We start from the raw sequence: 14,089 nt of genomic DNA, 5'->3' as shown, positions 1-14,089 counted from the left end.
CTTTCCCTGGCGGCCAGAGCGCCGGGGGGAGGGCGGAGAGCCCCCAGTGGCCAGAGCGCCGGGAGGAGGGCGGAGAGTCCGGCCGGGGCTCTCCGCTGTCCCCGGCGACCAGAGCGCCGGGGGGAGGGCGGCGAGCCTGGCCGGGGCTCTCCGCTCTCCCCGGCGGCCAGAGCGCTGGGGGGAGGGCGGCGAGCCCGGCCGGGGCTCTCCGCTCTCCCCGACCGGCCGGAGCACCGGGGGGAGGGCGGCGAGCCCGGCCGGGGCCCCGCTCTCCCCGGCCGCCGGAGCGCCGCAGGGAGGGCGGCGAGCCCAGTCACGGCCCCGCTCTCAGGCCGGAGCGCCCCGCCGTGCCACCTCCCTCCAGGCACCGCCCCAAGCACATGCTTGGTGGGCTGGTGCCTGGAGCCGGCCCTGCTCCTATAATCTGAGCTCCCTGGAGGACTACATCTCCCATAATGCAACACAGATTTCACTCTAACCAAGCTCTGTATGGCACATCATGGGAGATGTAGGCCAGTTTCCCTGCCTGGCCTACCATAGATCAAAATGGGGGCATCGACCTTCTGAGCTGCCTTATTGGAGTTGTAATGTAGTATAATGGGAAATGCAGTTGAAAATGATTTTAAACAAACCACTTTGCTTCATTTCAACAAATGAAAATGAAACATTTCAGTTTTGTAAATGTCAAACTATTTCATTTGAAAACTGTCAAAACAAAACATTTCAACATTTCTGAATCAGTTATTTTGGAATTTCTATTCCACAGAAAAATTCAAAATTTCTACCTTGTGTGCCAATTTGGGGTGAAAACAAATGTGTTGAAATGTCTGGATTTCCTGCAGGATGGAAATTTCAAAAGTCACTCAACTCTGACTTGAAGCATTAAGTTCAAGGGGAGCAGAATTAGACCAACAATAAGCACTTTTGAAAATTAAACCCCTACGACACTGTATTTCTGCCAGTTCATACTCTTTAAAAATCAGTGATTTGAGACCTTCGATATCAAGAACCTAATTTCAGGGGAAAAGGTGTTAGAAAAATCTAAATCAGCTTTCTTCCTTCCTTATACCAAGTGTATTAACAAATGTAAGCGATCTCTGATACTACTGCACACGTTGGTAACTCTCTTCTACTGTGGCAGTTATAGAAAAATACTAACTGACGCTGACTCCTCTCTTGAAATGGAATGGCTACTTCTGTAAGTAATGGTTGAATTTGGACCTGAAACAAATGTTTTCATCAGATCCTAGTAAACCAATTATCACTCAGAGAAAAGTTGAATGTCAGTTTCACAAATCGGGGAAAGAAGGAAGGAGCAGGAAAAACATTAAATAATTGAGCTAGAAAATCCTCATGGAATACTTAGATGCATAAGGTCTGCGCTTGTCTTACCTCAAGAACGGGGCACATTATTTCTGCTGTGGTGCCTCCTTGTTTTTCACAGAACTTATAAAAAGCCTCGAGATAAGACTAAACAAGGGAGGAGAAAAAGACACATTTTATATAGAACTTCATTAAGGCCCCAGTCCAGCAAAGCACATAAGCATGTAGGTACCCCAGTTGAAATTGATGGGACTACTTACATACTTAAAGGTAAGCATGCGCTTAAATGCTTTACTAGATTGAGCTTGAAAAATTAAAATGTCTTCCTCTTAAAATGTTAGTAACATCTAAAGGATGTAATGGAGCAAATACTGCACTCTCCCTGCTCTCCAAAGAAGGTGCTGAAGACCTTTGGACTCCAGATCCAGTAAGCTTCCACTGCACAGGAAGCAGATGGCTGAGGGAAACTCAGCAGTCCAATGCAGAGGAGGGGTTTGGGGGCAGGTACTAAAGCTGTGGGTCTGTAACTAGGAGGATACATGAGCTAATCTCTGCCCCATGCTTCTCAAAACCCTGAGTTAGGTCACATCAGCCAACAAAGCTACTGCAGCTTGGGGCTGTACAGCACATCCACTGCAACTGTGACCTGGTGAGGAGTCTCACTCCAACTGCCTTGGAACTTTCTCAGCACATGACCTGTTTAGTGAAACCCCTGTGTGCCCAAGAAGTAAACTTTGTGTTAGTAAATATTTTTCTGAGTTACATGCTGGTTTTTTTCTAGGATCCCCTCTAAGGGCATTGTTACTATTACGTTGTGGAAAGACATTTGCTACAACATCACAGAATCTTATTAAAGGAAGCTGTCACCAGCACCACATAATAAACAGCTAATCATAAATGGAGGCAACCTATTGAGAATCTGTCTATGGGGTTCCATGATCGACCCAGTACAATACCATCTGGAGGAAGGGCTAAACAATTCATTGATAAAATTCAGAGCTGACACTAAACTGAAGGCAGAGAAGGAGGGAATTTTTAATAATTTAGAAGATATTGAATGATCCCCCAATAATGTGGAGGAGTGAGAAGAGAGGGATATAAAGAGATTTAACAAGGATAAATGCAAAGTATTGCACATAGGATATAAAAATTAAAGCTATATATTATAAAATGAGAAATGAGTGGCTGGACAGTAGTAATATGGGAGAATAAAAACCCTGGGTGTAATTGTTGATGGAAAGGTAAATATGAATGGTAATAATGCACTGAATATTTAAAAAGCAAATGCAGATTTGGGAGGTATAAATAATACTTGTAAGACCAAGTGAATAATTTTTCCCTTTTGCACCATTATAGGAATACTGCATACAATTTGGGTCATCAACTGTAAAAGGAAGAAAGAATATAGCTGAACAAATAGGATACTAAAAAGTTTGAAGAGAATGGATTAGGAGGAAAATTTACAGGAATGAAATATGTATAGTCTGGAAATATGATATGGTCCTATGTACTAATTAATATTTGTAAAGTACTTAGAAGATGTAAATTACTTATATATGCTACAGTAAACATCCGATAAGTGAAGAATGAGATACTACAAAGAAGAAATGGTTCTCACAAGCTGCTGTAGCAATGCTACAGACTAGAAAAAGCAAGATTAAAATTAAGCAAAACACTTAGATTAAATGTAGAGCTGGTTGATAAAATTCACACACTTCATCAATTTTTCCCTTTTGTCAGCATTCAAAAATGTACACTATAACTTCAAAATTTGAAAAAATTCAGTCAGCTCTACTGATCATAGACAATGTCAATAATGAACTCTACTAAATGGAATTTAAAGTGGTAGAATCAAAGTAATTCGAAATCTTCAAGTTAATTACCTTTTGTAAATAAGAGAAATGTTAGTCATGCCAAAAATTGTGGGAGTCTAGAAAACCTACTATGGATGTCTTAAGATCCAACAATGCTGTTATGTTTGGTTGACAACTTAAAATGACTTTTTGCTTACGAATAACTAATAGATTAAGATTAGGATGACCAGACAGCAGGGCCTCCCAGAGAGGGGGGCAAGTGGGGCAATTTGCCCCAGGCCCCGGGCTCCGCAGGGGCCCCCACGAGAGTTTTTCGGTGCCCCTGGAGCGGGGTCCTTCACTCGCTCCGGGGCCCCGGAAAACTCTCGTGGGGCCCGGGCCCCCGGAGCTTCTTCTGCTCTGGGTCTTCAGTGGCAATTCGGTGTCGGGGGGTCCTTCCACTCCAGGACCGCCGCCTAAATGCCCCGAAGTCCCGCGGCGGGGGGTCCTTCTGCCCCTGGACCCGCCGCCGAAGTGCTGGGTCTTCGGCAGCAATTCGGCGGCGGGGGCTCCCCGCCGCCGAAGACCCCAGGCCTGCTGAATACTCTGGGCGGCCCTGCCAGACAGCAAATGTGAAAAATCAGGACAGGGGTGGGGGATAATAGGAGCCTATATAAGAAAAAGACCCCACAATTGGGACTGTCCCTATAAAATCGGGACATCTAGTCACCCTAATTAAGATACTAACTTATACCAACGGCATTTTCATTAGTGAGATTTTAAAAAATAGAACCTGATGATAGTTTTCAAATTCTAGATGTTCTATCATTTTCTTGTGATTTTTTTTTTTTACTTTATAGGAAGTTCGCAGTATAGTATTCTAAGAAGCACTTACCTTGTACAGTTTGTTTCGCATTATTTCAATGTTCATTTCGTCCAAGTCATTTTCAGACAAGCAGCCTTGAAAGAAAGGAGCTGAAAGCAGAATATGTTAAATTACAGAATAAATTCATATGGAGATATGTGAGCATCCCTGACCAGTAACAATCTACCAATTTTGTGGTAGCGATCAAGGAATTGTGGTTTCAAGAAAGGGTAATTTGAGGGGGAAGTGGGAAGAGAAAAAGGAAGGTAAATATGTGAAATCCTCTTAATTTTTCTCTTTATACTAGGATTCTGCTGCAAGGGGAATCAATCTAGCTGTCAGTGCCCAAATCTCCAGAGAGCATCAGATGGGAATGGCTAACAGAGTAATTCTTTTAAGGCCCTAACCTACTCCCTAGCATTTAGCACAAGTAGTTGGGCTGGGCTTTGGGGAGATTTCCAGAGGAGAGTGAAGAAAAGAATCTTCCTTTCCAGGTCATGGAGCTGCTCTGCAGAGGGTACTCAAGCCCAATTGGTGGTGTAGCCTCCCTTCCCTAGCCATACTCCTCTGTGTGTGTTTTTGTATATGGGGAAGGATCCTCCAGCCCCAATCTTTCCCCAGTCCATCCCTGCTCTAGCTCCTTTACACAGGGAATGCCTACAGAGTTGGGCTCAACACAGCGCATAGGGTGCACATAAAATCCTATCCCACTTTGTGCAGTTGAATAACTTAAAATTAGAATAAGTGTAACTAACAAAGCTATGCCAATTGTTCACCATATTCCTTTGCTTGTATATTGTATCCACAACCTCATCCCTTGGTCTGTTTTATCTTTCGATTGTAAACTATTCAAGGCAGGGATTGGCTCTTTCTGTGTTTGTACTTTTCCCAGCACAATGGGTGCCTACAACCGACTGAGGCTTTTGGGCCCTGCCATAAAATAAATATTTAATAATAACAACGGGTGCCATTACCAGGGACCTTGGCGCCTAAAGAGGCATGGGCAGGATTTTGTCCTAAATGATTCACTTACGCTGTTGGCATATGTTTATAGTAAACCTTGAAATAACAATTCAACCATTATCAGAGTCACTTGATATTTCTGAAAGTAAGCTATAAAAGTCTGATCTAGTGTAGCATGTTTTCTATATGTGACTGCTATCCAGGTTAAATAAAAATTGTTAATCAACTGTCTTATTTTATAGTTGTTTTGTGAAATGCACAGAATACCACTTCAAAACTGCATCTTGTCCTGCAATGCAGTTGCCAATTACTCATAGGTTAAATTATCAAATCATATAATATCTGGTGAAACAACTGCTGGTGTGATCTGAAATGAAATTATCAGGAATATGTGAAGAGGAGCATTTGTAGACAAATCATTATATTTTCATACCTAATGGTGTGTCAACCAAAATTGCATTGAATAGCTCTGCAGGGTTTGGGGCAATGCTGACTGCTTCCATTTGCTCAAAACTGCCCAAAGGGTGGCACTTCGGAACAAGTTCAGCTATGGGTCGCTGATGCAGTGTACCAGTTATCAACAGAATCACGTTGTCAATCATATAGCTGTACCTGAGTTTGAAAAAAAAGTTACAAAACAACTTGATTTATTTCTTAAATATAAAAGAAACCCTACAGACCTAAACCACCAAAATACTTGCTCTGTTTTCATCTATTCAGATATCAACATCTCACAGACAGAAAAATGACTGCTAGATAACATTAATTTTGAACGCTGGTGTTGCTTTGATATATAAGTGCTTTTGGATTTATTCTAAAGAAAGGACTAAGTATGAATGTAAGGTAAGTCTTCTTATGCAGCATTGCAGCCTTAGGATGTGATTTTGATTTAAAATCTACTAATACATTGCATCAAAAGTACATCTGATGAACTAGAAGCTGTTGCTCTTTGGGGAAACTGCTGTTTCCCATGAGGAACATTAGGATAACTGCAAGTATCTAATGTGCCTGTATTCAAAGTTCCTCTGGAACCACCTCTGGTGATGGAGTTCTTCTTTTAAGTGAGCTATCATGATTTGTGGACACTATAACTACAGAGCTCGGGTGGATGACCCTGGCCTCCTGCAGATCCCTCAGGATCCTTGAGACCAGCCCCATGGCTATAGGGATCCTCTCAGAGATTTCTTCCCTCTTAGCAGTCTTCTGTGGGTTTTACCATGAGAGTGAATGATCTGGACCTTTTCAGTAACTCTGAAATTGAAATGCAAAACCTATCACTCATGGACATCATGTTGCTATGACCCTGAGGAACTTTGGGGCTGTAACACATGTGGACGGAATAGATTTCCGTAGTGTTTTACCTGTGACATTTAAAGAATGGATACTACTCTTCAGGTTTGCTTCACTGATTCAGAACAGATTAATGGAATTTCCTATGCAAAGTTTGAAAGGAGGTTAAAGGATTTTGGACATGTAGCTTAGTGAAGTGAAAGGCATGTCACGTACTATGAAAGTACTATCCCTACTGCAAAACACCACAGTGTATGGTGAGAGGGGAGGGGAACGTGTGCATGCAAAACTGTGAAATGAAAACAGCAATAATTTTTGAATGAAATTCTGTGAAACAAGAATTGTGAATTTTGCACAGTTCTAAGTGCATAACTGTCCTGGTGCGGTCTTGCAGAATCACCATGTTTATTAGTCCATGCACAAAATTAACTCAGCCATCTTTATGATAATGAGGAAAAAATTAATGATACTTTACTTTTGTGTCAGGAAAAAAATATTACTACCCAAAACTAATCTGGGAAGTAAAGTTTTGCAAGTTTGTCACAGTCACCAAGTATTAAAAGGTAAGATAAGAATGTGTACTGAAGTGCTTACTACAGAGAAAAGGAGATTTTGCTAAAGCATCCAAACCAACATAAATCAGGTCTGTGTTCTCTCAGTAATATGTTGTTAAAGTCAAGAACAGATCAGATAGTACTTAGATCTTTCAAAAATAAAGCTACTAGGATCTAAACATCTCACTAAAGACCACAGAAATTCATATTTAGACTGCCACTTTGGAACAAAATGCAGAGTTTGCTATCTGTATGGAAATATAGAGTATGTACTCTGCATTAGAACTCCTATCCTCTATATCATGAGTTTCATCTTGCCAAAAAATCCAAACCCTAATTTAAAAACAATTATATTTTGAAAAATTTAAATCTCTCCTCCCCCCCCCCCCCCCAAACAAGTAATACAACTTTGAAACTGTTAGTCCATGATGTAACAAATAAGAATAGATTTTTATTTAGGTTTCTAAACACTGAGTTACACTTCTTTAAAATGGTACAGTATTAAATAAATTTCACTCATTGGCCAGCTGTGTGTAAATTGCGATAACAAGAAATTTACCCTGACTTACTTTGAATAACTGTGGCAATTGAAATGAACAGGTAACTTAACTTACGTGATAAAGTTCAGAAACGTGGCAAGTGGCTCAAAGGCGTGGTTTCTAAAGTATTGAAATTCTGTGAGTAATTTGGCTTTCAGTTTGTCATCGATGGTGGAAACAGTGAGAGGGCCAGTTTCATTGGCCAAGAAGTTGCCATAGTCTGTGGTCTGTAGATGTAACTTCAAGTCTACAAATAGATTCAGAAGAGACTATGAGAATAAACTGTCACAACACTAGAAATGGAACCAACTGGAATAACTTTACATGTTTCAGTGCTTTTACCCTATATTTCCATATTAAAACTTGATTATCTTCCAGTGAAGTCAAAGGGAATTTTGTCATTATCTTCATTTAGAGCAAGTGCAGGGCTAGCACAAATTTGCACCTCCTTTTCCTAACCAGGCTTTTTTACATACCATAGGAGATTACAAATTATATGTCACTCCTCAGAAGTTGTATTAGGGCAGGGCTGCCATAATCTCCATAGAGTCACACCAGTGATGCTGCAGTGGTGATGGGCTGAAACAGCACATTCTCCCACCTGCTCTACCTCACCCCCTCCCCAGTCAACTTTATTCACTATTTTGGCTGTGCTGTCTTCCGGAGCGTGCTGTTGCACCACCGTAACCTACCTTCAGTTGACTTTCTGTCTGCAGAGCTCCTGGTTTATGTGGGTAGAAGCTGAGATAAACGAGGAGTGAATCTGACCCTATAACTTTATTAGAGAATTCTTCCGTTGTTCAGATGGATTATTTACATCTTAAGGAGGACTATGTTCTTATATATGTGAAGATATATCAACACTCAGATGTATACTTGTAATGGTACTGCTTAGCCCAGAAATGGGCTCCAGCCAAGTTCTGTACAGCACAGCTCAAGAGAAGTCACTCTTATGCTCTTCGGACATTTGGGCTCTGACCTTTGGACTTTTCTAACTTCTGCTGTTAGCAGCTCCAAAGGGGCTATTCTAGAAGCTAGGTCATGGACATAGGAAAATCCTGTCCATGCTTCCTGCACTGGGAGGGTCTGCGGAAGTCTCTACAGCAACCCTGTGCCACCAAAGGATTCCCAATATGAGTTCCCTTAACTATTGTCCCCTGGCTTTATGATCATTTTCCACTACCGGTGGCAGAACAAGCAATTTGGATTTATTTTTAGTATTCAGACCTGTTTAGCATTCATTCCCTTAAAAAATAAAAAAATAAAACGCCACTGGCATATTCTAAAATAATAGCTTCATATGCTTTAAGTGATAGAGTTTGGGATAATGTGTTTTTTGTGATTCACAATTATTACATTTACAAATCAATTCCGAAGTGGTGGTTAGCAAAAAGTAGACTTGCTATAGTACCTGATAACATAGCCTTTCTGAATACTGTACAAATTTTCTGTTGAGCTCAATAAGACTGCCATACACAGAGTAACCACCAGACTGGGCTCATTATAGTGATCACATTCAACACACTCCTTTTGTCAAACTAACTCAGTCCGGTTAGTACCTGTGCATCTGCCAGTGTTTCTCTAGGTCTTCCTGCACCAGACTGAATGCGGCCAGTATAAACTAATTCCTTATGAAGGAAATCATGTTAAACAAGTCTTTACAGAGTTAAACACAAGATTCTGTTGACAAAACATTTGTAAAGGTTATGTCCTTTCAAGCACATAGACAATGGAGTCGGATAACTAGAAGTATTCAGAGTGCTGCAGTACAGGTTTCTTTTCTAACTGAAAAAATACTCATCTTAATCTCTAGTTTAATCTCTAGATCGAGGAAAAATATAAGCATGGTAAAACAATCCGACATAAATATAATTATGCTTAAAATCAAGTCTAAATATATTAAAAAGCTTTTTATACTCACCCATATTTTGTATCACATACCTACATTTTCTATGAAGATGAAAAGTGATAATTTAGCTTTCCTTTTTTTTTTTTTTTTAATGTATCAAACAAATATGTAGGGGTTAGAGTACATTACTGTGTCAGAGAGGAATAGGAATCAAGCTTCCTGTGATCTATTTCCAACTTTGCCACTGACTCATTTGCCTTTATTTACTCCTCACAAATGCATTCCTAGCACCTTGGGATACAGCCACTTTTAAGGGGCCTTCCTCTCTGCGTGAGGTAGCTAGTCAACCCCTACTGCATAACCCAGACACCACTCTCAAGTATCAAGCTCTGCAAAGAGCTGTTAACATACTTCACTGATAAGATTATCAGAATATGTATTGTATGCAGTGTTGTTGTAGCCATGTTAACCCTAGGATATTAAAGAGACAAGGTGGGTGAAGTAATATCTTTTATTGGACCAACTTCTGTTGGTGTGAGAGACAAGCTTTTGAGTTTTCACAGAGCTCTTCAGGTATCGGAAACTAACAAGTGTCAGTGCTAAATACAAGGTTTGAACAGATTATTTAGAATAAGTAATTAACACATGTTTCAAGGTGAAGTGGCCTGTTAACACCCCATCGGTCACAGGGAGGAAAGGGAAGGAGAGAAGTTGCTGGGGGAGTTGTTAGTGGGTTACAGATTGCTGCAATAAAAATAAATCCAATGTTTCTAATTAGTCCATGATTTTTGGTATCTAGAAAAGTTAGGAATGTAAGCTCCCAAGCTTGTCTTTTGAAAGTGTTGTGAAAGTTTCCTTTGAGGAGCAGGACTGATAGGTCAGATACAGAGTCATCACTTTTGCTACAAGTGTTCGCCCACAGGTGATAGCGTGTTTTTGGCTATGTCTACACTAGAGACCTAATAGCAGCACAGCTGTATCGCTGCAGCTGCACCACTGTAAGGTCTCCCATGTAGCCGCTCTATACCAACAGGAGAGAGCTCTCCTGCCAGCATAATTAAACCACCCCAATGAGTGGCAGTAGCTATGTTGGTGGGAGAGTATCTCCTGCAGACATAGCACTGTCCACACTGGCGCTGCTGTCGGTGAAACTTACGTCAGTCTGGGGTGGGGTTTTTTCACACCCTGACCAACAAGTTTTACCGACAAAAGTACTGGTGTAGATATAGTCTTTGTCTTCTATCATTTTCCTGTAAGAGTTCATTCAAGAGTGTAGTGATTGTCTGGTTTCACCCACATAGTTGCTATTGGGACATTTAGTGCACTGGATGAGGTACATCAGAGGTTGTGACAAGGGTGGTTAGGACCCATGGATCTTCAAAGGTGTGTTGTGGGGTGAGGGTTTTGCAGTGAAGATACGTCTGCAATTTTGCATCTGTTGTTCTGGTGGGGTGTGGTGCTGCTTTGTGATAGTGTGTCCTGGTCTATGGGGAGGTTGTTTCTGACAATTAGCTTGGAGAGGTGGGGGACTTGTTTGAAGGTCAGAAGGAGTAGTTCAGGAAAGACTTTTTTCAGGATGGGGTCCCTGTCAAGTAATGGTTGTAGTTGTAGAATATGTATTGAGCTAACTGGGAAAGAAAATTCCTCCTGTGACCAGATTGTATTATCTGCCCCATCACTGCTGACTGAGTTTGGCCTCATCACGAGTTTGGCCTTTCAGAAACTCTGAAAAATTATTAAAGTAACAAACCTATTAAATGGATCCCCGCTCCTCTTGGCTGGTAAAAGCCAGAGAACAGTAGCTATGCCCACTACTAATGGAAATAGTGACTCCTTCAGAGAAGCACATTAACCCCAAATTACTTGAAAAAATTCAATAATTCATCTAATCCTCAGGAAGCCAACACTTGACCCGGAGGAGCTCTCCACTATTGTCCAGTCTCCAACCTCCAGTTCCTGGGCAAAATAATTGAGCAAGTAGTAACCATCAAGCTCCAACAACACGTGACATTGGCCAACATCTTCGTTGCCTCACAATCAATGTTCAGACCAGGGGAGAGCAAGGAGACTACTGTCAAAGCATTAAAAGACTCTCTCCTCATGGCCATGGACACAGGATAAGATCTCAGTGCCCATACTGCTGGACGCTACATACAGGGACCTATATCCCTTCAGCTTTGACACAGTGGACCCAAAGTATTACTAATACACCTCCATGATATAATGAGCATATGGCCCACCACTACAGAGACTCCAATCATTCCTTTCCAGCAGAACTCAGAGAGTGGTGATGAGTAACTGCTCCTTCACTCTAAAACCCCTCATCTGCAGGGTCCCATAGGAACCCACACCATTTATTCCTTTCAATATCTACATGAAACCATTGGAGGAGAGAGAGGAAGATGCCATGCCCTTAAGTTTCCACTATAAGTGATGCTCACAATTCAAACACCTGTTTTTATTCACAGACCTCTTGCAACTTTCCACCTCCCCCCAAAAAACTGTGCCTCAAGCAGAGTTCTGACCCCGTAAAGAAAGAAGTGTCAGACTACATGAAGTCTAGTAGGGACTTTGCTATCGCTATTGATTTTTATGCTGAAGGTGCTCATATGCTATGGTGCTGATTAACAGTATAAAACTCTAAGATAGGTAGGGAGAGCAAAAGCAATAGGATGTTCTTCCTATGGAGGTCTACCTTAAGCTGCAGCTGGGACTCCATTGAAGTGGATTCCCTGGGAACTGCCCCGAAAAAGCTCGGAATCAGCACATCTGTCTATCTTCCGTATTTTATATTGTCCCCATTACTGTAGCATCTGAGCGCCTCACAGTCTTGAATGTGTTTGTTGTCCCAACTCCCTTGTGAGATCAGAAAGTACTATTATGCCCATTTTACTGATGGGGACATCATCTGGCTCTGGTTGGACTTTCTGCTGCTAAGGTCACAACCTATATTGGGACAGGATAAATTACTTTGAGGGCCTACTCTCATTGATGTTAATGGGAGCAGAATTGGGCCCCTAATACTTCTGTGACTTAGCTACCTACCTATGAAATAAGAAATTATTGTTATCCTCTTTGCATATAGTTATTTTGAGGGTAAAATATTGAGGGTGAGACCCTCGCCAATGTGCCAGCTCCTATACTTTGGGTAAAAGGGCCAGAATGGCATAAGGGGACCCTAAAAGCCCCAGTTGAGGCTGGAAAAGGATTTCCCTCAGCACAGCTACTGTGACGACAACCATAAGGCTTCCAATGACCCAATCATAAGCCCTGTGATCAATTTTTGAAAAGATTGGGTATTTTTTTAAATGTCTGAAAAATAAGATTTTTCTCAAAGTGAGGAATTTCTTCACTCTTTGAGAAAACAGCTATGGAGCTAATTTATACTCCAAGGAAACTCAGGGAACATCACCTGTTTGTCTCCTGGAGAGCACAGAAGACATAAGGAAGAAAGAGCACTGGGTTTAATAACTTAGTCATTTTGTCAGTTATTTCTCTCAGCATTTTGAAGTAGAGCTTGTACATTCATTGAGCAGGAGATATTTGTCTCATGGAAATTACTTGCTGTAGCAGGAATATATCTGTAGAATTGGTAAGTTCCTTAGGGCATATTTACTAGTACAAAGAGGTTACAGGAACTGGTCACACTTCCAAGCTATTATAAGATCCACTAGCCCAGCCTTGTGTAAGGAGGGAGGAATGAGCATTGTTGTGGGCAAGTTTCAGCTTCCTCTCCTGTCCTACCAATTCTGCTACCATCACTGTAGAAGCAAAGCTGCTAATTTTCCAGACACAATGAATTTGCATTTCTAGTCATTATGCTGATAATTTGACCTAACAGAATTCCTAAGTGTAAAAGATTTTGGTTAATAATTGCAGTTATTATTCTCAGATACAGAAGAAAGCCTGTGTTCATTTATTTGCAAAAGAAATTTTCTGCTTGTAAGTTGTTTTTTTCAGAAATGCCTGGAGAGGGATCATCTCCTTATCTATTCTCACAAATCTGCATGATCTAGTCTGTGGCCAGTCTGACCCGCAGAAAAGCTGCTTTGGAAACAGCTGCATGTTCCCTTCTCCTCTGCAACAAAGTCACCTTCACAAAAGCCTTTCTTCATTTAAGAGTAATGCAAATTTATCTCCCTAAAACCCAGTTTTTCTCCTTTAAAGAGGAAAGTCTCTTAAAGATCTAAAAACCATGCAGTAACACAGTAACATCCTATGGAAAAATCTATGGATTTTGGAACCAAATTATAAGCTTTTTCCAGGTTTTGTGAACCATCCTATACAGATATATAATTTTGTATAGTATGGCGAAAAATTTATAAGTAGGGTATCAATCTCTTTGAAAATCTCAGCCTATAGATGTATTGAGTAAATTCTATAGAACCATATTGACTTCACTCCTATTAAATTCTCTAGGACGTTTCCAAAAGGGAAAAACAGGATTATTACTTGCTTTCAATAATATTATACCTTATCATCTTTCTTTTTCTGATCTGTCTCTTTTTTAACTTTCATCAGTGATCTAGCCAACAGTATTTGTTCGTTTACCTTATCGAGAGACAGACTCACCTTCCAGTGTTTCACATTGCACTAGGTTGATGTAGTCTGCATTGGTCAAGATCCCAGCTTTAAAACCTCGGACCAGCCCCTCCAGGTAGCCATGGTCCACATTGAAGTAAAACTCTGAGTACCCCGTCATGGAGATAAAGAGGGCTCAATCTCTGTGCTGTTTTGTGGAAGTGACAACCTTGAGTACTAAGTCTTGTGCTTCTCTTCTGAAGGTGATGACCAATAGTCACTAATTTCCAGTCAGCTCGTGGTTGGGTTTTACTGACTTGTTTCTTCCTGTTTATTGCTCCCAGTGTAGTTGGCTGCACTTTGCGTGATGCTTACAAAACACCAGCTAATCA

At 41.1% G+C, this 14,089-nt stretch overlaps 1 protein-coding gene across 1 annotated transcript in view; it reads right to left on the bottom strand.

The window, feature by feature from the left end:
• ATP6V0D2 (ATPase H+ transporting V0 subunit d2) overlaps window positions 1-13,878 on the bottom strand; it is a 19,435-nt gene extending 5,557 nt beyond the window's left edge. The window contains exons 1-5 of the mRNA XM_024206085.2: window positions 13,749-13,878; window positions 7,403-7,574; window positions 5,378-5,556; window positions 4,012-4,091; window positions 1,393-1,470 (exon numbers count right to left, since the gene is read on the bottom strand). Of these exons, the coding sequence (XP_024061853.2) occupies window positions 1,393-1,470; window positions 4,012-4,091; window positions 5,378-5,556; window positions 7,403-7,574; window positions 13,749-13,878 (639 nt within the window). The remainder of the gene's footprint in view (window positions 1-1,392; window positions 1,471-4,011; window positions 4,092-5,377; window positions 5,557-7,402; window positions 7,575-13,748) is intronic.
• Window positions 13,879-14,089: the final 211 nt, after the last annotated feature.

Source organism: Terrapene carolina, unplaced genomic scaffold (assembly GCF_002925995.2).
Source record: "Terrapene carolina triunguis isolate 2854851 unplaced genomic scaffold, T_m_triunguis-2.0 Scaffold58, whole genome shotgun sequence".
NCBI classification, from domain to species: Eukaryota; Metazoa; Chordata; order Testudines; family Emydidae; genus Terrapene; species Terrapene triunguis.
This window is presented reverse-complemented; position numbering and strand designations above follow the sequence as displayed.